At 42.7% G+C, this 21,457-nt stretch overlaps 1 protein-coding gene across 2 annotated transcripts in view; it reads left to right on the top strand.

Moving 5' to 3' along the window:
• The window catches only part of DOCK8 (dedicator of cytokinesis 8), a 148,720-nt gene that overhangs the window by 106,228 nt on the left and 21,035 nt on the right, over positions 1 to 21,457 (top strand). For both annotated transcript variants that reach the window (XM_075931670.2, XM_075931671.2), the window contains 8 exons: positions 955 to 1,103; positions 3,107 to 3,289; positions 6,341 to 6,476; positions 8,670 to 8,757; positions 14,737 to 14,833; positions 16,025 to 16,159; positions 18,317 to 18,469; positions 20,063 to 20,221. In XM_075931670.2, the coding sequence (XP_075787785.2) occupies positions 955 to 1,103; positions 3,107 to 3,289; positions 6,341 to 6,476; positions 8,670 to 8,757; positions 14,737 to 14,833; positions 16,025 to 16,159; positions 18,317 to 18,469; positions 20,063 to 20,221 (1,100 nt within the window). The remainder of the gene's footprint in view (positions 1 to 954; positions 1,104 to 3,106; positions 3,290 to 6,340; positions 6,477 to 8,669; positions 8,758 to 14,736; positions 14,834 to 16,024; positions 16,160 to 18,316; positions 18,470 to 20,062; positions 20,222 to 21,457) is intronic.

Below are 21,457 nucleotides of genomic sequence, written 5' to 3'. Positions count from 1 at the left end.
CAGTGCTTTGGGGTGTCTAAACTGAGGTGCCATGGGCCTGGTTTTCAGAGCTACTGAGCACATTGAAGTCAGCTGGAGTCACTTAGCACCTCCAAAAGTTATACCTTCTGTGTCTTGAATTGGGCACTCAGCAGTGTTTCCTTGCAAGCTGACTGGTTGGCATTCAAATGCCGCCCAGCTAATCAGAGAGCGCCCACAGCTGCTCGCAACTGGCAGTATGTATTTCTACTGGTGGTGCGCATCCATACATGCTTGGAGAACATAACAAAATTTATTCTACACATGGATGGAAAAATTAGAGGGAACATTGGCATTCAGTATTAGTTATTAATTCATTTTAATAATTTAGTTGCTAACAGTAACTTAGAAAGTCTGTGGAAGAACTGGAAATAGAAATGAGATGGCTTGAATCCTAAGGGTGTCTTTTAACCAGTAGACGACGCCTCCTTTGTCAGCAATTGCCTGACTGATACTGTATTATATGTGTATTTCTGTGAGAATCCTCCACCCAGCCATAGCTTTGATGATGATACTTAGTCATGTAATGTCATGGAACCTGACATTGATGATTTAATCCAAGCAATGCAAAGCACAGGTTTGACTCTACAGTGCAGAGCCATCCTGAGATCCTTTAGTTAGTGCTTTGCCTCTGAAGTGTAAATCAGCTTTACCAGAGAGCAGGGGCAGGTTAGAACAGACCTTTCTATCCCTATGTTTATTGGAATAAGGTGGCAGTCCGCTTGTGGTTTCAAACTGTCCTGATAATCCTACTCCTCTTCCCCCCTCATACACTGTCTCCCTTTCCCTTTCAACCTAACAAGCAATGACTAGCATGGAAGTGCCAGTTGTTTTGTGAGCCAACAGGAATACAAGACTATGGAATGTGGTAATACTGAGGCAATGTAATACTGTTGGATTATGCTACGCAGAGTCAATGGGGTGTTTCAAATCTAGTTTCAGAAGCCCGCAGTGGCAAAGGTCGTGCAGGGACTCCAGATGAAGACCAAGAATCTGCCAACCCAATCAATCAGTCTGTTGCCTGGGCCATTGCTGGGAATCAGTTCAGCCTCCTAAGGACTTCAAATGCACCTCTGTCTTCACTGGTATGTCTGCATTGCTTTCCTGGCCTTTCTGTATGGAAGTATTTTTTATCCTCGCTCTGGGGTTGTCTTAAACCATTAGAGTACTGGAGAGACAGGTGCCCTGCTTTCAATTCCAGAGCGTGGCCTAAAACAAGTAGGAGCAGTCATTAGAAGGATAGGCCAGCTTTGCCCCTGTATCTACAGCAGGGGTGAGCAATAAAAAAACCGCAGCCCGCAGGGTTAGTCCCCTTGGTTTGCCACTACCACTATGTTTACCTGCGCCTCAGCAGGAATCGGAGGATCGCAGCTTTTGTTGGCTGCAAATTGCCATTCGTGGCCAATGCAAGTGGCAGGAAGCTCCATGGACTGGGTTGCTGCTCACATTGACAGCGAACGGCAATTCGCTGCCAACCAGAGCTATGACCCTCCGAAACCTGTGGAGGCCTGCCAGGGACTAACCCTGTGGACCAGATCCAGCCCATGGGCCGGAATTTACCAACCGCTGATCTACAGGCTGGAGGGAGAATACTCAGTAGTCCTGTGGAAAAGGCACATATGCAGATTGGTCAACACTTAGAAGCTGTGGGGGGCTCAAGCATTCATAGTACGTATCTACAAAACAAGCCATTATTTCAGAATAATGTTGAGATGGAGGACTTCTTACTCCAACTCCTGTAATCCTCATTTCATGAGGAGTAGGGGAAGTCGAAGGAAGAGTGTTCTTCCTTTGACTTCCTGCTGTGTAGACAGCGCCAAAAGCCAAATTAAGCTATTTCAACTTCAGCTACACAATTGACATAGCTGAAGTTACATATCTTAATTCGACTTTTGCCCTGCAGTATAGACACGCCCATTGTGGTAATAGAAACATGCTAGAGCTAAAATCTCTGAAGATTCCAATGTGCATATGCAAAGTGCACTTTTTCAAAGTTTTATCCCTGACACAAAGACCACTACCCTGCCAAAGTTCAAGTCCCTGCTCCAAACCATAGGGATATCAGAGCATTTCAAAGGAAAGATTGCAAGAATTTTTTCAGATGGGGAAAAAAATTATTTTCCCCTAGCCTCCTTCTTGGAAATGGCTGAAACATTTTGGCTGAAATAATAATATCAATTAAAAGCCTGAATCAGAAACCCATCAGCCCAAAAGGTTAGTTTTGTCAAAGTTATAAGCAACTGAAAGCAGGCGTTATAATGCAGAGTGTCAGACAACCAGCCATGCTTATGATAAAGTTTTCTGTAACATTCTTTGTGCATTTATACTGATTTACCTTTTGTTACTGTTTGATGTTGGTCTCACTTTTGTAAGCCATCATAAGCCGAAAGTGGTTTCTGTTTGCATTCAAACATTCCAAAATCTTTTAAATACCAAAATAGAAGCCTTTTGTAATTGCTATAGGGCAATATTTTCAAAAACAGTAATTCAAATAGCTGCCACAAAATATGAGCACACTCACAAAAGGATCATGACACTTATACATTGATACATATGTGCCTGGTACCTAAGTATTTAAAAGTGTATTCTTGTGTGCTCAGTTACCCTGACTGCAATTGTTCCTTTATACAGGCACAGAAATGTTTTTGAGGCACAACTTGGGATAACTGCTTTTAAAATTTGGTCTATGCTTTATGGCCTAGATTTCCAAAATTGCATGGGATGTATCTGTGTGCACTAATGAGCATTGAGATGTGTGTATCTGTGTAAACACATGATACATTACAAAAACACAACAGGAAAATCCTTAACAATTTAGGAATTCTATCTATACACTACATGCTAACAAATCTGATGTACAGATAACTATCAACCAGTGCTCCTTCCCTCTTCTTTTATACGCATGCACGCTGTGTACACAACCATGGTTGTATACTACAAATATTGAACATGGAATATATGAAGCACTCTCAGCAATGCACTGTGGTTTTGATATAACACTCCACCATATTTAAATAATATTACTGAACCTGTATAATTTTTTCTCCTTTTTATCCCTCCATGGAACATGCTTCTTATCTCTCTCTAGCCCTACAAACAGTACAATACATTAAGTCCTGATACCACTCGCAACCTTTTGATCTGCTTCCTCTGGATCATGAAAAATGCTGAGCAGAGTCTTATTCGGAAATGGATTGCAGACCTTCCATCCATGCAGCTGAACAGGATTTTAGATCTCCTTTTCATTTGCGTTTCATGCTTTGAGTACAAGGTAAATGGAACATTCCACTGATGCTTTTGTCTCAGATTTTTTTAAATAAACTCTCTAGTGCAAACCTTCGTTGGCTACCAATAACATTAAGATCGGATGAAATTAAATTGTCTTTCTTATCATCTGCTTTTATAAGGGATGAGCAAACTGATTCAGACAAAATAATTGACCCAAGCTTTTGAAAACTCAGATTAAACTTTTTATGAGCTCCTATAAAGCTGTTTACATTATTTATTGATTTTTCCATTTTGTTTGGCGTGGAGCGTCTTACTTCTGAATGGAAGCAGGAGATCCAATAGCCGGGCAAAAGGGTCTGTTTTACCAACATTTCTCTGATACACAGATTAACAGCCAGGGCTTTTGAATATTTATACCTAAAGTAAGCCTCTCAACTTTGGAGCTTCACTCATCTCATACATCTACTATATATTTTAGAGAGTTTGTCTGTCTATGAGGCTATGTCTACACCACAGAGTCAACACAATCTGAGTCACGTCCACACTGCAAGCATGTTCTTCCAAAAGTAAATTGAAAGAACAGGGAGTTTTCCAGCGTTGGTAATCCTTTTTCTACGAGGAAGAAGCCTTTTTCTGAAAGAGCTCTTTCGCAGATAGGCGTATGGATGGGGAAGAGGGAGTTCTTTCGAAAGAAGAGGAAAGAGGAAAAAGCACAGGTGGCCAATCCGTCTATAATAATCACAGCTTAAATGCAAGATAGTGTCCATGCAGTGTGGATGCTATCTTTCAAAAAAACAGATCGCTTTTTTGATGCCCTTGTATGAGTGGACGCTCTCTTTCAGAAGACGTTTTTCCGGAAAATCTCTTCCGAAAAAAGGTTCTTCCAAAATAAGTCTGCAATCCAGACATAGACTGAGTGTGTCTGTCTGTCTATTTGTTCATGAACTCCTCCTAAATGGTAAGAGCTAGATCCACCAAATTTGGGATGCAGCTTCCACTTATCATAACTTAAAGCAAAGTCAGGGTTTGGTTGTGCCAGGAAATTGGGATGTGCCAGGAAAGAGATTTCGTCTCAAAAAAGCATACAGAAAAGAGACCAAATCATCAGGCAGGTGAAAGGGGCTCCCTGGGAGCTCCCCCTCCATCTGGGACTCCCCCATCCCCAAGCCTCCCCCCATCCAGGTGCTCTTTAGGGATAGGTTGGAGGACTACAGTCTCCCCCCACATTCATTCAGGAACATTGCTGGCTGTTCCCCTTTGACAGGGAGCAAGGGAAAAATGCACAATTTGCTGCATTCCTCAGTCTAGCTGGGGAGAGCAGGGGGAAGGTGAACCTGAACTTGCCCCAGCTGGGGAATATTGCACCCCTCCCCCAGCTGTGCCTGCTGGAGCTGCAGCAGCCATGGAGAGGAGCTTCTCACCTGGCCCCAAGCTGCAGTGAGAGAGGGCTGGGGTAGTCCTCTCTATTCAGGGCAGCCTGCATACTGAACACCTCATCCCCAACCTCACCCCAGAGCAATGATTCAAATGAAGAAAAACAAAAATTAATTGAGTTAGGGATCCGAGCAACGCTGGGTAAATCTGTAACATATTTCTGCAGTACAATCCCTTTCTTCTTTCTGTCAGCAACGTAAGTAGCATGTGTGAAGGTGGGAGCGGGTAGCTTCTGTCCATGCTCTCTTTCTTCTCCCCTTTGTAGCAAGACATGATGAAAGAATAGTCTTGTGGTTCAGGTATGGCTCTGGAAATCAAGACTCTTATCTAAACCACAGATTACTTGTCTGAACTTGGTCAAGTAACACTTGTGATGAGATCATTTCTTCATCTGAAATAATACTACCTGCCTACTTTACAAGGGAGTTGTGAGGCTAACTACATTAAAACATGCAGGCTATGTCTACACTGGCCCCTTTTTCGAAAGGGGCATGCTAATTTTAAACTCGGAATAGGGAAATCAGCGGGGGATTTAAATATCCCCCGCGGGATTTAAATAAAGATGTCCACCGCTTTTTTCCGGCTTGGGGAAAAGCCGGAAAAAAGCGTCTAGACTGGCCCGATCCTCCGGAATAAAGCCCTATTCCAGAGGATCTCTTATTCCTACTTCAAAGTACTTCCGGAGGATCTCTTATTCCTACTTCAAAGTAGGAATAAGAGATCCTCCGGAAAAGGGCTTTATTCCGGAGGATCGGGCCAGTCTAGACACTTTTTTCCGGCTTTTCCCCAAGCCGGAAAAAAGCGGCGGACATCTTTATTTAAATCCCGCGGGGGATATTTAAATCCCCCGCGGATTTCCCTATTCCGAAGTTTAAAATTAGCATGCCCCTTTCGAAAAAGGGGCCAGTGTAGACGTAGCCGCAAAGCCCAGAGGATGCAAGATGCTACAGAAGTACAAATGACTATAGTAGCATCATGACAATGGAGCCTTTTGAAATTTCCACCTTTGTCCTTACTTCCAGCTATCCCTGTATGCTTAGAAACAACACACATACTACCTCTTTGACCACGTGCATGTTGCTATGATACTTTGATTGCGTGTGCCTATACCCCTTTGTTAGCATTCAGTGCCCCCTGCCGACTCTGGAGACTCGCTACAGCGTTCATTGTATACTTTGGACTAAGGCTATGTCTAGACTGCAGGAAAAACTTCTTTTGAAAGAGAGGATCCACACTGCAAAAGCGCATCAAAAAGGCGATCTGCTTTTTCGAAAGATAGCATCCACACTGAATGGACTCTATCTCGCATTTCAGCTGTGATTACTATGGAGAAAGTGGTCACCTGGACTTTTTCCTCTTTCCTCTTCTTTCAAAAAAAACCTCCCTCTTCTCCATCCACACATGCCTTTTCCAAAAGAGCTCTTTTGGGAAAAGGTTTCTTCCTCATAGAATGAGGATTACCAATGCCGGAAAAAACCTCTGTTCTTTTGATTTTCTTTCAAAAGAATGCACTTGCAGTGTGGATGTAACTCAAGATTTTTCGGAAAAATGGCCATTTCCCCCCCAAAAAAATCTGTAGTGTAGACATACCCTTAGAGATAACTTAACTGTGTACTTTAGAAACTGATCACTGAAACTTTGCTTCCTCATATATGTCCAGGGCAAACAAAGCTCTGATAAAGTCAGCACCCAAGTGCTTCAGAAATCAAGAGATGTAAAAGCCAGGCTAGAAGAGGCTTTACTGAGAGGAGAAGGAGCCAGAGGAGAAATGATGAAACGCTGCAGGACACCAGCTGGTACTTTCTCCCCCGCTCTAATTTTAATTTAATGTCTATCAAAAGACCACAAGCAAGCTGTGGATGTGAATGTTTTTCCCTTTGTGTCTTTGGAAGACAATAAAACCCCTCTCTTGTAGAAGTTGACCTTCTTAGCTCTTATATTTCTCTTCCTTTCCTGCCCTTGCAAACTTCTCTGCCCTTTGCTGTGGATAAAAATGTTTTAGCTTTCAAAATATATAATACATGAGTTCTTCTTACGCTCTAAATATGCAGTTAACATATCTCAAAATTCACATGTTTCTTTTATTCTACGTAAGTTTTGCATAGTGTATTAATAAAGGGGGAGACACCATCTGTTCCCTGAGGCCCAAAAATATATGGAGAGGCATTTTGGCTACGTCTACACTGGCCCCTCTTCCGGAAGGGGCATGTAAATTTCACGAGTCGTCGTAGGGAAATCCGCGGGGGATTTAAATATCCCCCGCGGCATTTAAATAAAAATGTCCGCCGCTTTTTTCCGGCTTTTAAAAAAGCCGGAAAAGAGCGTCTAGACTGGCCCCGATCCTCCGGAAAAAGTGCCCTTTTCCGGAGGGTCTTATTCCTACTTTGAAGTAGGAATAAGACCCTCCGGAAAAGGGCACTTTTTCCGGAGGATCGGGGCCAGTCTAGACGCTCTTTTCCGGCTTTTTTAAAAGCCGGAAAAAAGCGGCGGACATTTTTATTTAAATGCCGCGGGGGATATTTAAATCCCCCGCGGATTTCCCTACGACGACTCTTGAAATTTACATGCCCCTTCCGGAAGAGGGGCCAGTGTAGACGTAGCCACTATGTTTCAGCCAGACCTCAACTTACCCTCTAGTTTTGTGGACATCTGATTCGTGTTTGTTGCCTCTCAGTATTTTTATATGTGATGTGCTCCATCTATAACTTAAAAAAGAATTCTTCCACCTGCTAGAATACCAAAGTCATCCTGGGATCTGAAAGTCAAGCTCGGTCACGTTGCCAGTGAATAATTTTTTAATCTGCAGTGAGGATCCACTTAGAATCTATTCTGGCTTGGGCATGGTCAACAGAATTGGAGCTCATTTTCCCATCATTGTATTGGCTCTGCAGAGCTAAGAGGAATGAAAAAAAAGTTTAAAATGTAGGACTGTGCATATGGGGATGTTTAATGGAGGGGTGCTGGCTCCATGGTACGTTCACCAAATTGCTTGGCCTCTATGTCATGAGTATTCCTTAGGGATGTGTGGTGGTGGGAGGAGCCAGAGAGCATCTGTTCTCCAGTAGATTTCTGAGAGTTGGGAGCCATTGTTCTTCCAAGCAACATTAATTTCAATGGGGCCTCTCCTGTGTCTGCTACTGTGCAGTCACTCAGGGAATGTCTACACTGCATCCCTCTGTCGGCAGAGAGATGCAAATTAGGCAGGTTGACACTGCAAATGAAGCAGGGATTTAAATATCCCTTGCCTAATTTGCATAAAAATGGCCACCGCGTTTTGCCGACTCAGCACTTTGTCAGCAAAAAGTGGCAGTCTAGAGGGGGATCTGTCGAGAAAGAACACCTTTTTCGACAGATCCCTTATGCCTCCTGCAAGGAGGTTTATAGAGCTGGACAACTCTGTGCATCTGAGAGGGTTGCACTCCCTTCCTGTTCCATACAGAAAAAACCCTGTTCCTCTAATGGATAGATGAAGAGCGTGAGTTGAAACTCACAATGTTGCCTGCTCCTGATGTGGGGTTTTCTGCTTAGGAGATTGCATGGCCCTGTATTTTATCAGACTTGGAAGCAGATAGGATCAGAACATGTAAGAAGAGCAGATCTGTAAGAACCATATCTTCCTTGTAGGAGCAGAAGCAAAAAAAAGTGGGTGCACTTGTGATATCATTATATCAGTGCCCTTATACCAGGAAGAAATGTGGCAGTGGTTTCAAAAATATTAAATATAAACAAGTTGCTTACCCAGAGGCAGTCAGTTCAATTCAAAAGGGAGTTTAATTTTCCAAGGCATTTGTAACAAAACCAAATATATCAACCCAGATTTTTTAAAATGTTTGACAGTGTGTATTTGCTAGGGTCCAGGAGACTGAAAGCCGGGAGATTTGAAACCTGTGTGACTGTTAGAGAAACATAGCTCCTCCTGTACAATTTGGTATCAAAATCCAGATCACCCCTCTTTGCTTTAATCTTGCTGACCTGTGTTGCACTCTTAGGGAATGACAGATTCCCGGGGTTAAATGAAAACCTGCGATGGAGAAAAGAGCAGACTCAGTGGCGGCAGGCCAACGAGAGGCTAGATAAGTAAGTCATTTAATGAACATTTATCGCTTATACCAGAAGCTTATTTTTCCTGGGATGATTTTATTACAAAATCTGCAGCTTCGGTCCAGCCCCCTTCTTCCGAGGGCAAAAGACGTCAGAACAGATTATCTAACACAGGAGTTTCCAACCTGTGGCCTGGGACCCCTGGCGGTGTTCAGACAAGGGGTCTGCGAAAGGTTGTCATTGCCATAGAACAGTGGTTTTTAGCCGGTGGTCTGGAGACCCGTGGGGACTTGCAGAGACCTCCATGACTTCAGGCCACGGCAGGGCCCCACGCTCCAAACTGCTGCAGGCAATGGATATATTCTGCAGCTCCTAGCCACCATGGGCAGTGGGAGCCCCTGGAGTTATGAGCTGCAGGAGACAGGGAGGACCATGCAGCCCCCAAGCTATTGATAGCAGGGGACACTGGAGCTCTGAGACCCCATGAGCAGTGGGAACCCCTGGAAGTCAGCTGCCACGGGTGTTGTGAGAACCCCACAGCTCCCCATTTTGACACTGATATTTTTAGTAAAAGTCAGGGACAGATCATGCACAGACTTTAAGCTTGTGACCTGTCCGTGACTTCTACTAAACATATCCGTGACAAAATCTTAGCCTTACTTATAATGCGAGACTGAAGGAGCTCAATCGATTTAGCTTCACAAAGAGACAAGGGTGACTTAATCAGTCTAAGTAGCTACACGACAAACAAATATTTGATAGCAAGCTCTTCAGTCTAGCAGAACCAAAATACAAGTTCTAGTGTTTGGAAGTTGAAGCTACACAAATTCAGACCGGAAATAATTACCTTCACTGTTAAAAATGAACACCTTAACTAGTGGAACAATATACCAATGGTCATGCTTGATTCTCTATTACCTGAAATTTTAAAATCAAGATTGGATTATTTTGGGGATATTCTATGGCTGTGTTATACACAAGCTCGGACTATATGATAACAGTGGCCCCTTCTGGCTTTAGAAACTATGATATCAGGTGAACAAGCTTTGACCCTTTGTGTTCTATTTGAGTTGACTTATTTGCAAAGTGGGAAAAGATGACATGTTTTTCCCATTGCAAGTTGTACATTGTGATTTGTGGATACAAATTTTGTCATTCTCCAAAGTATGAATGCACAGGTAAAATAGATCAACATAATCAACAGAACATAAATCAGTGAACGTCTGGCGGTATAAAAAAGTGGCTTTTCATTAATTAATTATGCTACTAACAATTCCTGCAAACTGTGTGTGTGCCAAGTGTCCATAAATATAGAAATGTAGAGAGATATTATTTTTCCACAGCTACTTGTCTATTATGAACCGAGATTAGATTAAGTGAAAGGGTTGCCTTTCATTATGGTGGTGCAGTAGCCTCTCTCTATTAAACTGTAGTAAGCTTTTAATTTTGGCTTTGATAATTGGTTTCGCCCTGTTTTCCTGGGCCTGGGTTTTGTGAATACTGTGAAAAGTGACTACATTGTTGTCAGTAAACAGAACTGGTTTTTTTAATGCAGATTTTTGATTCTAGAATTCATTGTAATTTTAAAAAGTGACAAATCTTTGTGCACTCTGTCTACTCTGTTCATGTATCATTTCCTCATGAAAATCAATTTGATGCAGTCTCTTAACAGTGCTATTTGTACAGTCAGGAGGTTGTTGGTACATCCTAGAATTACTGGACTAAATAATGTAGCAGTTGTAACTATGGAATAGAATGCTGATTTAGCAGGATTAATATAATCCTCTTTTTGAAAACAGAAGTTAAAACTTTGGGACCAAATTTTGTGACTTTTATAGGAATTTTACTTTTCTGCAAAAGCAGTCATTGAGTAATTGGAGATAAGGATTCTGTTGGTCAGGAAGATTGTTTGTACACAAATTTGCACTGATTGAACTAAAAAGTGGTGGAACCCCCTGTGTGGACATTTTTCTTTTGGTTTTAAAGTGGCTTATTATGGTTTAATTTACACCATTTCCGAATTGACCGAAGCGAAACAAAATAAGCCTGGCTTAAACCGAAGTACGTGTTTGCTACAGTCTTTTGCCTTGATTCAGCTAAGCCAGTTTAAAATCACATCTTTAGTTAAACCAGTGCAACTCTACATGTGCACAAGGCTTTTATGTTTATATGGTTACGTCGACACTACCTCCTATGTTGGCAAAACTGACATCACTCAGGAGTGTGATTTCCATCCCTCTGAGTGACACATGTGATACTGATGTAAGCATGAGTGTGCACTGCATTGTTGTCCGGGGAGCTTCTCCTGCTGACATAGCTTATGCCACTCACAGGGGAGTGTTTTTTTAAGCTGTTGGGAGAGCTCTCTCCTATCATCACAGAGAGTACCCAGTGCAGTGCAGGGTAGCTGCAGCATGCAGCCCTGTAAGTAGACATGGCCTGCAGCACTCCTCACTAGAGTATCTGAAAGTCTCAGAGGGGTAGCCGTGTTCGGGTATGTCTATACTGCATTCCTCTTTCGAGAGAGGAATGCACATGCAGACGAACAAAATTGCAAATGAAGCGTGGATTTGAATTTCCCATGCTTCATCTGCATAATCGCGTCCTGGCACTATTTTGAAATACTCTATTTTGAAAAAAGAAACTCTGTCTAGACACAGTTATTTCAACAGAAAATAAAAAGAAAGAAAAAGAAGAAAACCTTCTTTTGAAATTACCCTTACTCCTTATACAATGAGAAAATTTAAATCCGCGCTTCATTCGCAATTTCGTTCATCTGCATTTGCATTTCTTTCTCAAAAGAGGAATGCAGTTTAGTCTGTAACTTTAAAAACAACAAGTAGTCCTGTAGCACTTTAGACACTAACTTACTATACATATATTTGTGTTGGTCTCTAAGGCTACATCTAGAATGCAAGCCTCTTTCGAAAGAGGCTTTTTCGAAAGTATCTTTTCCACATCTTTCCATATCTTTCGAAAAAGAGCATCTAGACTACAACCAGTACTTTCGAAAAAGCAAGCCACTTTTTTGAAAGAAAGCATCCAGGCAGTCTGGATGCTCTCTTTCGAAAAAGCACAGTTTGCATTACATAGCGCCTTTTTTCAAAAGAGCACTTTTGAAAAAAGAAGGTGTTCTTCCTCGTAAAATGAGGTTTTCTGCGGTTGAAAAAACTGCCACTTTTTTATTTACTTTTGAAAGAACATGGCAGCAGTCTAAATGCAGAGGAAGTTTTTTCAATAAAAGGCCACTTTTTTCGAAAAAACCCTGTAGTCTAGACACACCCTAAGGTGCTATAGGACTACCCATTGTTTTTAGAGTATCTGAGTGTCTTGCTCGTCCCTAATGACTCCCCTAAGCCAAGGGTGGGCCAGGACTTAGTACATTTCCCATTGGAAAAGTATTGGCACATTGTCATTTTCATACTCCAAAAAGCATTCGAGGTCAGTTGGTGGACAGCAGGTTCAGTTTCGCACATGCAGACACTTGCCCTCACTTCTCCATGCCCCACCTGCTGGAAATGACTCCAAAGAATGTGTTTATTCAATTTGTGCAGGTTGCACCCTTATTTAGCAACACGTGGCTTGATTATTGTAATCACCTCCCAGCAGAGCTTCTCCAGCATTCACAGCTCTAAATAAATGTGGTCAGACATGTTACACCTGCCTTTTTTTCCTTTCTCTGGCAGTCTGTAACACTGCTGAAATAACTGATGGCCAGATTGGACTTTATGGGTGTGTCTTGACTACATGGCTCCATCGACGGAGCCATGTAAAGTAGTTTACCCAACATAGTCAATAAAGCAGGGATTTAAATAATCCCCGTTTCATTAAAATAAAAATGGCTGCCGCACTGTGCCGACAATCAGCTGATACGGCACAGCACGGCAGTCTAGACACGGAGTGGTCGACAAGGGAAGACCACTCTGGTAAACCTAGTTTCATGAGGCATAACGGAGTGGTTGACAAAGGCTTCCCTTGTCAACCGCTCCGCGTCTAGACTGCTGCACTGTGCCGGATCAGCTGATTGTTGACACAGCACGGCAGCCATTTTTATTTTAATGAAGCGAGGATTATTTAAATCCCAGCTTCATTGACTATGTCGGGTAAACTACTTTAGACTACATGGCTCTGTCAATGGAGCCATGTAGTCTAGACACACTCTATGAGCTGAGATTCCTAACCTCATTCCTATATAAATGTTGAATCAAATACAGCAGAACATTCACAGAACTCCATTTGTGAATTTGCACCAGAAACCTGATTGTAAGAGTCACTCATCCAGTCAGAGGACAGAAACACTCCATGGCTATGTCTAGATTGGCATGATTTTCCGCAAATGCTTTTAACGGAAAAGCACTTTTTGCGGAAAAGGGTCCGTGCTAATCTAGACGTGCTTTTACGCAAAAAAGCCCCAATCGCCATTTTCACGATCGGGGCTTTTTTGCGCAAAACAAATCTGAGCTGTCTACACTGGCCCTTTTGCGCAAAAGCTTTGCGCAAAAGGACTTTTGCCTGAACGGGAGCAGCATAGTATTTCCTCAAGAAGCACTGATTTCAGACAGTAGGAAGTCAGTGTTCTTGCAGAAATTCAAGCAGCCAGTGTAGATAGCTAGCAAGTTTTTCCGCAAAAGCAGTTGCCAGTCTAGACACAGCCTACGTGAGCTAGGAGTCCTGTCAGAACAGCTCTGGTTTCCAATACTGAATACTTACAACTGAGAGCGTGTGAACATGCTGGAGCCTAGGAGTAATACTGAACACAGCTGAGAAATTCCTTTGTGTTCATGGGTAACTCAGCGTCAATGAATAGATGAGCCTGATGAATGAGTTGTAACAAAAAAAAAAAAAAACCTCAAGTCATCATACTGCTGAGAGAGGTAGAAGGGTTATGTTCCAGACCTGCTCCCTGAGCCTTGTCATGATACAGGTTTGCTCTTTGCCCCATCATTCCCTCGTCTCTTTTTAGGGATGCATGCCACCGTCCCTTCTTAAATCAACTGGTGATGGTGCCTTGGGTGTAGTGAGCTGTAATGGAGTGGCACTTATCTCCCACGAGCACTCCCATCTGGTCAAGTGCATGTGCTTGCACTGTCTCTTTAAAAGTCTACTCAGCGCTCCAGCCAAGTCACACTCTTGTGTATAATGCAAACTCCTTCTGGTGTACATCTTAAAAGGGGTCCCATCTTAGTGTCCTCTTGTCCCATGTGTTTCAGTCATTCCATTTCCCCACTCATAGAGAGTGGTGCCTCCAGGACTTCCCCTCCTAGAGACAGCTTCCTCAGCCAAACAGCCAGCCTCACAGTACATGGCAAAGCTCACGCAATGCAGACCAACAGCAGCTCTGCTTTGCAGCTCCCTTTGTAGGCCTTCCTGGCCTCTGATTGGCTGGTTCCTCCAGTGCCACTCTAGTCTTCTGGAGGACTTATCTATGGCTCTTTTCTGGGGCCAGGTGTGACAGGACTACCCTGTCACAGGGACTCAGGGGTATGGAACTTGCTGTCCCTTCTCATTCACCTGAGTCCATGCTTTTAAAAAATTCAGGATAGTCTTTACTCATACAGTTATTTTTTTTTAATTGCCATGTTAACTAGAACATTGTCCCAAGCCCCTTTATCCTTATATTTTATTTCTTTTGCATTTTGTAAAGGGTAATTTTATTCCATTTTGTTGTGCTGCTGCATAGCTCCTTGAGAATCTTAGTAGGGGTAGGGCATGGTGTCATTTTATATCATTCATTATTGTTATTTTATGATACCAAAGGAAACAGCATCTTCTATTTAAAAATATCCGTAGGCCTAGTTCTGTGGCACTTTGGGGGGATCAATGGGCAAAAGTAGTAATCCCTCCCAATTGTCCAGTAGTCCTTAGGAAATGCCCGTCAATAATGTTGTTGTTGCTTGTCCCTATGGGAACATTCGGAATGTCGTTTGCTTCTCTTTTGCACTGGTGTAGACAGTAGGTTATGAAGCAAATAATGAGGTATTTGCTGTATGCTTTAATTAGAGTTTCTTTTCACAGGACAAAAGCGGATCTAGATCAAGAAGCTCTGATCAGTGGAAACCTGGCTACAGAAGCTAATTTGATCATCTTAGATATGCAGGAGAATATCATCCAGGTGAGAAACTACATGGCTAGCTGTAGGCCAGTCCTAGCATCATTCTCTCTTAGGCAGTACATTTTAATTAAAAGGAACCCTGGAAACATTTATAATCTGAAATAAATAAAAAATGATCCAGGTAAAAAAATTGTTTACAGCCATTGGCAAGCCCCTTTCGTTCACTAGGGGAGCAGCAGTGTAACTAAGAGACTCACTTATTTATAACAGTAACTTGAAATCCAAATTTCAGTTGGCTTTAGGGCGTGGGGGCGGGTCTTAGCTCTATCTGAGGAGGATGGGGGAGAGCAGGATTTTCATTTATTTCAGGAATTTGTCTGAGGATCTTAAGCATTTGGGACTGGGCTGGCCTAAGGGATTTGTGACATTGTTCTGCGTTATCACATAACCCTTGGTATTTAGTCTCCATTCCTACAAAGGCCTCTGCACAGGGAACTCTTATAGAATCATAGAATCCGAGGCCTGGAAGAGACCTCAGGAGGTCATCGAGTCCAGCCCCCTGCCCAAAGCAGGACCAATCCCAACTATGCCTGCTTGGAGCCTCGTTGGCATCAGGGTCTTAAAGTCGACTTGCCAAATCAGGGCCTTAATGTCTAGAGGCCAGGTCCTCAGCCGGTGTACAGTGTAACGGTTCCACTGAAATCAGTGGAGCTTTGACAGTTTATGCCATCTGAGGATCTGTCCACAGGTCTCTTCCAGCTGAGTTTCTCAGTCCTCTGGAGGCAGTGTGGTCATGTCCTAACATGAGGAAATGGTTTGTACTCCTCTTTAACCCTGGCAGGAGAAAAGTGACAATCTCCCAAGGGAATTCCATGCAGGCCATTAAAGCCACATATAAAATACTCAGGCAGGAGTAAGATTGTGAAAACCCAGGGCTTTGAGGGTGGGTCTAGAAATTAACTGAGTTCAAAATGGATAGGAAGGACCTTTGGAGAACTGAGAGGCGCAGGGGGGACTCCCCTTTTCATCCCTGTTCCATGACAAGCAACTTCCCTGTTTCTGTTTGGTAGGATAAAACACAATGTAGTTAAGCATGTAGGCAGGAATGGAAGAAGCTGAAGCCTCCAACCTCACTTTGCAGCCTGCAAGGCTTGGTCTCTTGGACAATAGACCAGAACTTTGGTCCCTATGCTTCTGTTGCCTGTTAGCTTGCTTGTTGGTTAAATTAATACTGGACTTCTCTGTGTGTAGGCAAGCTCTGCTGCAGACTGCAAAGATAACCTTTTGGGCAGTGTGTTGAAGGTCCTGGTAAATTCCCTCAGCTGTGATCAGAGCACCACTTACCTGACACATTGCTTTGCTACGCTCAGAGCACTCATTGCCAAGGTAAACTCTTAACCTGCTTGTTTTCATCCTTCTGGTTAAGACATTAGGGCAACATTTTCAGAGGGGGGAGTTACTTGCATGGGTGCAAAAACTGCACTTTTGCCTCCATGGAGCATGCGTGCATTTTTCATTATTATGCAAGGCCGTCTTCTTCTGCTCTTTGGAGACATTGTTGATAATATGGATGGAAAAACTCGTGGAATAAAAGCGTTGTTTTCTTTTTGCTTCTAGCAATTTATCAACAAACTCAGCAAATGATACTGATAGAAATGCATAGCAAATTCCACACAAAAGCATTGTCCGCTTTAGTGAATTTTATTATCAGGAATTTTATTGCACTGAATTCACTAATTTAGCAGAAATTAGATTACTACAGCCTGAAGACTAACTTGTGATCAGTTACACTGTTGTCAGTCACCTGAACAGGTGTAATGGAGATCAGAACCTTAGTCTTTTGGTATATTTTACAATATCATTTTTTCTAAGTACTAGGCCAAACTTTCCCCTCACTTTCCCCTGTGCATCCCTGCTGAAATTAATGCGGTTCCACAGGTGTAAATAAGGGCCAAATTTTGCCTGATGACTGTATAACATGAATTAAACCAAGTTTCTTATCTTTTACTATAGTCTTAAGAGAAGAGCCTCATTCAGAATATTTTAGCATTTGACAAAGGAGTCATTCTCCTCTGAAAAAGAATTTCCAAAAAAAAATTGTGATTATCCTAAAAACAAGCAAATAGGATACTCTTGCCCTATTAATCTCTGTCTTCCATTAAATATGGATAAGCAATAAAGATTAGTCTTGGGGTAGTTTCCTAAATAGTTATGAAACTCATAAAGTACAATGAATATTTAATTATCCCTCAGTTACAATTCATTATGATTGCTGAAATCTATCTTCCTGTTAACATGACCTGGTGCTGTAATTTATGAAGCAACCATTCTAAGTCTTTATAATGCACTATAGGTGTGTGCATATTGCTTTAGAAACAAACATAATGAGACTGTGTGCCAAAGACTTTGCAGCGTAGACTAGATGTAACATAGCCAGGGAAGACAATGAATCAAGGGTGGAGTTAGGAAAGAGGTGTACAAGGTTTACATCAAAGGTGTGTGTTTATTGTTATAGGCACACCTTCTAAGTTCCTATCTGTGTACAAACAGTATGGCTGTGTCTAGACTGGCCAGTTTTTCCAGAAAATCAGCCGCTTTTCCAGAAAAACTTGCCAGCTGTCTACACTGGCCGCTTGAATTTCCGCAAAAGCACTGACTTTCTACTGTAAGAAATCAGTGCTTTTTGTGGAAATACAATGCTGCTCCCGTTCGGGCAAAAGTCCTTTTGTGCAAAACTTTTGCGCAAAAGGGCCAGTGTAGACAGCTGAGTTTTGTTTTGTGCAAAAAAGCCCCGATCACGAAAATGGCTTTTTTTGCACAAAAGCGCATCTAGATTGGCCATGGATGCTTTTCCGCAAAAAGTGCTTTTGCGGAAAAGCGTCAATGCCAATCTAGACGCTCTTTTCTGAAAATGCTTTTAACGGAAAACTTTTCCGTTAAAAGTATTTCCGGAAAATCATGCCAGTCTAGACGTAGTCTATATGTGTATGCATCTATATTCTGTTTAGAATGTGATCCCTGCAGAACGGGGATGTTACCAGTTTTGCATTTCACAGTGCCTATTGTGGGGCTACCAGAGACAGTAACAATGTGTGTGTCTCAAACTAAACCTATCACAGCTCTAAAGTTGGGAGGAGGATTTGAGGAGAGTGAAATTATTTGGTGCTGTGAGTTAGGGTGTGTGTCCCAGAAGGATTTGTAAAGATCCAATGAATATTCCATATTCTCAGTGCGCTATTGGCATATTTCTTCACTTCTTTGAGTTGATGTGGTTAAAGTCTAGAAATACTATCTAAGACAGTCTTATTGCAAATCTTGCCATATTTGATGTTTTGCTTAAAGCTCCTGGAGCCATGAGCTCATCTGAGAATTGTAGCTTTAGTTTATTTTTAAAGGGTAAATGTCTAGCCTCCTCAGTCTGGAGGAAAGGCAGAGACACCAGAATCCAAATCAAAAGGAACCAAACTGTGTTATCTTTAAATCTCATGATGTTTGAATGCTTGATGCCGAATGCCCTGATAGTGTCTTCTCTACCTCCCTTAGTTTGGAGACTTGCTGTTTGAAGAGGAGATGGAACAGTGTGCTGACCTCTGTCAAAGAGTTCTACATCACTGCAGCAGCAGCATAGACATCACGCGAACTCAAGCCTGTGCTACCCTTTACCTCCTCATGAGACACAGTTACAGCTCCATCAGTGTAAGTTATTAGATATAGCAAAGTATTTGACACCATTCTGTTGCATTTGAGTTTAAAACCAATAATAAAAATGGCAATAGATTGAAAACATTTGTATATAAGGAGGGCGGGTACTGAGTTTTTCCAGACACACCTCTGAGGCACAATTCCCAGTCTGCTTGCTTCATGCTCTGTGGGTGGCAAATGATAGTTGTTTGTTGCTGGCCTATATCAGGGGCAATTATGACATTCTCACACCCCCAACATCTCCCATAAACTCAGCTGCACTGGCTGGCTCATTGAGGGAAGAGACTCCACCTATTCATTATCCATCTTTTCTAATGGGGCGTAGCAGGTGCACACAACCCTCATACACTTGTATCCCTGGATGTAAGGTCCAGGTAGCATATGAAAAGCTGTGACAGAAGAAATTCATGGAATCATAGGGCTGGAAGACCTCAAGAGTCATCGAGTCCAGCCCCCTGCCCAAAGTAGGACAAAGCGCTGGCTGGGATGGTTTAGTTGGGGTTAGTCTAGCCAGGACTTAAAAATCTCTATAGATGGAGATTCCACCACCTCCCTAGGTAACCCATTCCAGTGCTTCACCATCCTCCTAGTGAAATAGCTTTTCCTAATACCCAACCTAGACCTCCCCCACTGTAACTTGAGACCATTGCTCCTTGTTCTCTGATCTGTCACCACTGAGCACAGCCTCTTTCCATCCTCTTTGGAACCTCCCTTCAGGAGGTTGAAGGCTGCTATCAAATCCCCCCTCACTTTCTGCAGACTAAATAAGCCCAAATCCCTCAGCCTCTCCATGTGCTCCAGCCCCCTAATCATTTTGGTTGCTCGCTGCTGGACCCTCTCCAATGTGTCCACATCCTTTCTATAGTGGGGGGCCCAGAGTAGGAGGCAAAACTCCAGATGTGGCCTCACCAGTGACAAATAAAGGGGAATAATAACTTCTCTAGATCTGCTGGAAATGCTCCTCCTAATGCACCCTAATATGCCATCAGCCTTCTTGGCTACAAAGGCACACTGTTGACTCATATCCAGCTTCTCATCCACCGTAATCCCCAAGTCCTTTTCTGCTGAACTGCTACTTAGTCGGTCCCCAGCCTGTAACAGTGCTTGGGATTCTTCCATCCCAAGTGCAGGACTCTGCACTTGTCCTTGTTGAACCTCATCAGATTTCTTTTGTCCCAATCCTCTAATTTGTCTAGGTCACTCTGGACTCTATCCCTGCCCTATAAGGTATTTACCTCTCCCCCTATCTTAGTGTCATCTACAAACTTGCTGAGGGCGCAATCCATCCCCTCATCCAAGTCATTAATAAAGATGTTGAAGAAACCATTCTTACCTCCCCTTACACTCTGCATAGATACATAACCTAAGATACAGTCTAGCCCTCAGGTATTCACATCCAAAGTAGTGGGCCAAATGATAGCAAAAACAGGTGTACTTGGCCCATTGTATTTAAATAAATAATAAAGAGCATACAAATGAATAAAAACATATGGTGCCTGTGGGAAATCTGTACATATGAATCTGTACTCCTGGTAGGTCTTGGGTGGCCTTTGACTTTTGTTTTTCTTTTTCCTCCCCACTAAAAAGAATTTTTCAAGAGTGAAGATGCAGGTGACAATGTCCCTGGCCTCTCTGGTTGGTAAATCATCTGATTTCAATGAGGAGTACCTAAGAAGATCCTTACGAACCATCTTGGCGTATGCAGAAGAAGACGTGGACATGCAGCCAACCCAGTTTCCAATCCAGGTTAGGCCTTTTGTGGCTTCTGTGGCTTCTGATGCTTTTTCAGGACCTCTCCTCTTGATATGAGCCAGAACGAGATCCCCATACCTGTACGCTTCTAAACCAGAAAAACTGAAAATGTTGGTGTAAATGCCTCTTGGGCCCATCTCTAATTTAATGCAACGCCACACCTTTGAAATCAGAACAATCCTGAGAGTCTCTAGGATATCTGGGACAGAAGCTGAACGTAATTCCATGGGGCAACCTTAAGAGTGATTCAATTAGAACTTATCGTAGGCCAGATTCTTCTCTGAACTATGGGTATATGACTCCCCTTAAATCCAGTAGAAGTTATACCCATGTACAGTATTGGAGACTGTTATTTGTGTCATTACCAGGGCTTGACAAACCGTGGTGAAATCCACTCGCCAGCTCCGCACTGTGCATGCGCCAGACCCGCATTGCGCCGTTGGTAAACGGAGCGACCGACTGATATCTACTCGCCATGGGTCGAGCCCTGGTCATTACCATAGTTCTGCCAATCTGAAACCATAACTTTCCTTCTTTCCCCAAAAACCCCTCAGTGAAAGATGGCATAAGCCTTATTATAAGGCAGTAGCCTAGGAGAAGATATGCAATTAGAATGTTTACACTTCTTCGTGTGGTTGTGAGTTCCGAAACTGAAAGCTAAGTGATTCCAACTACCCAAACAGTTCCTATGTAAAAGGAACACATAATTTAAAAATAATGTATAAAGATAGCAGCTCTAATTATTTATGATCACTTTAGTTACATAAGAACATAAGAATGGTCATACTGGGTCAGACCAAAGGTCCATCCAGCCCAGTAGACTGTCTGCCAACAGTGGCCAGCACCAGGTGCCCCAGAGGGGGTGGACCGAAGACAATGAACAAGAGATTTGTCTCGTGCCATCCATCTCCAGCCTTTGACAAACAGAGGCCAGGGACACCATTTCTATCCCCTGGCTAATAATTTCATGGAGGTTAGGTCCATAAAAGGCTATCTAGTTTCTCTTTAAACTCTGTTATAGTCCTAGCCTTCATAGCCTCCTCTGGCAAGAAGTTCCACAGGTTGACTATGTGCTGTGTGAAGAAGAACTTTCTTTTATTAGTTTTAAACCTGCTACCCATTAATTTCATCTGGTGTCCTCTAGTTCTTCTATTATGGGAACTAATAAATAACTTCTTTATTCATCCTCTCCACATCTCTCATAATTTTATATACCTCTATCATATCCCC

Source organism: Pelodiscus sinensis, chromosome 6, assembly GCF_052426305.1.
Source record: "Pelodiscus sinensis isolate ZL-2025 chromosome 6, ASM5242630v1, whole genome shotgun sequence".
Lineage (NCBI taxonomy): Eukaryota > Metazoa > Chordata > Testudines > Trionychidae > Pelodiscus > Pelodiscus sinensis.
This window is presented reverse-complemented; position numbering and strand designations above follow the sequence as displayed.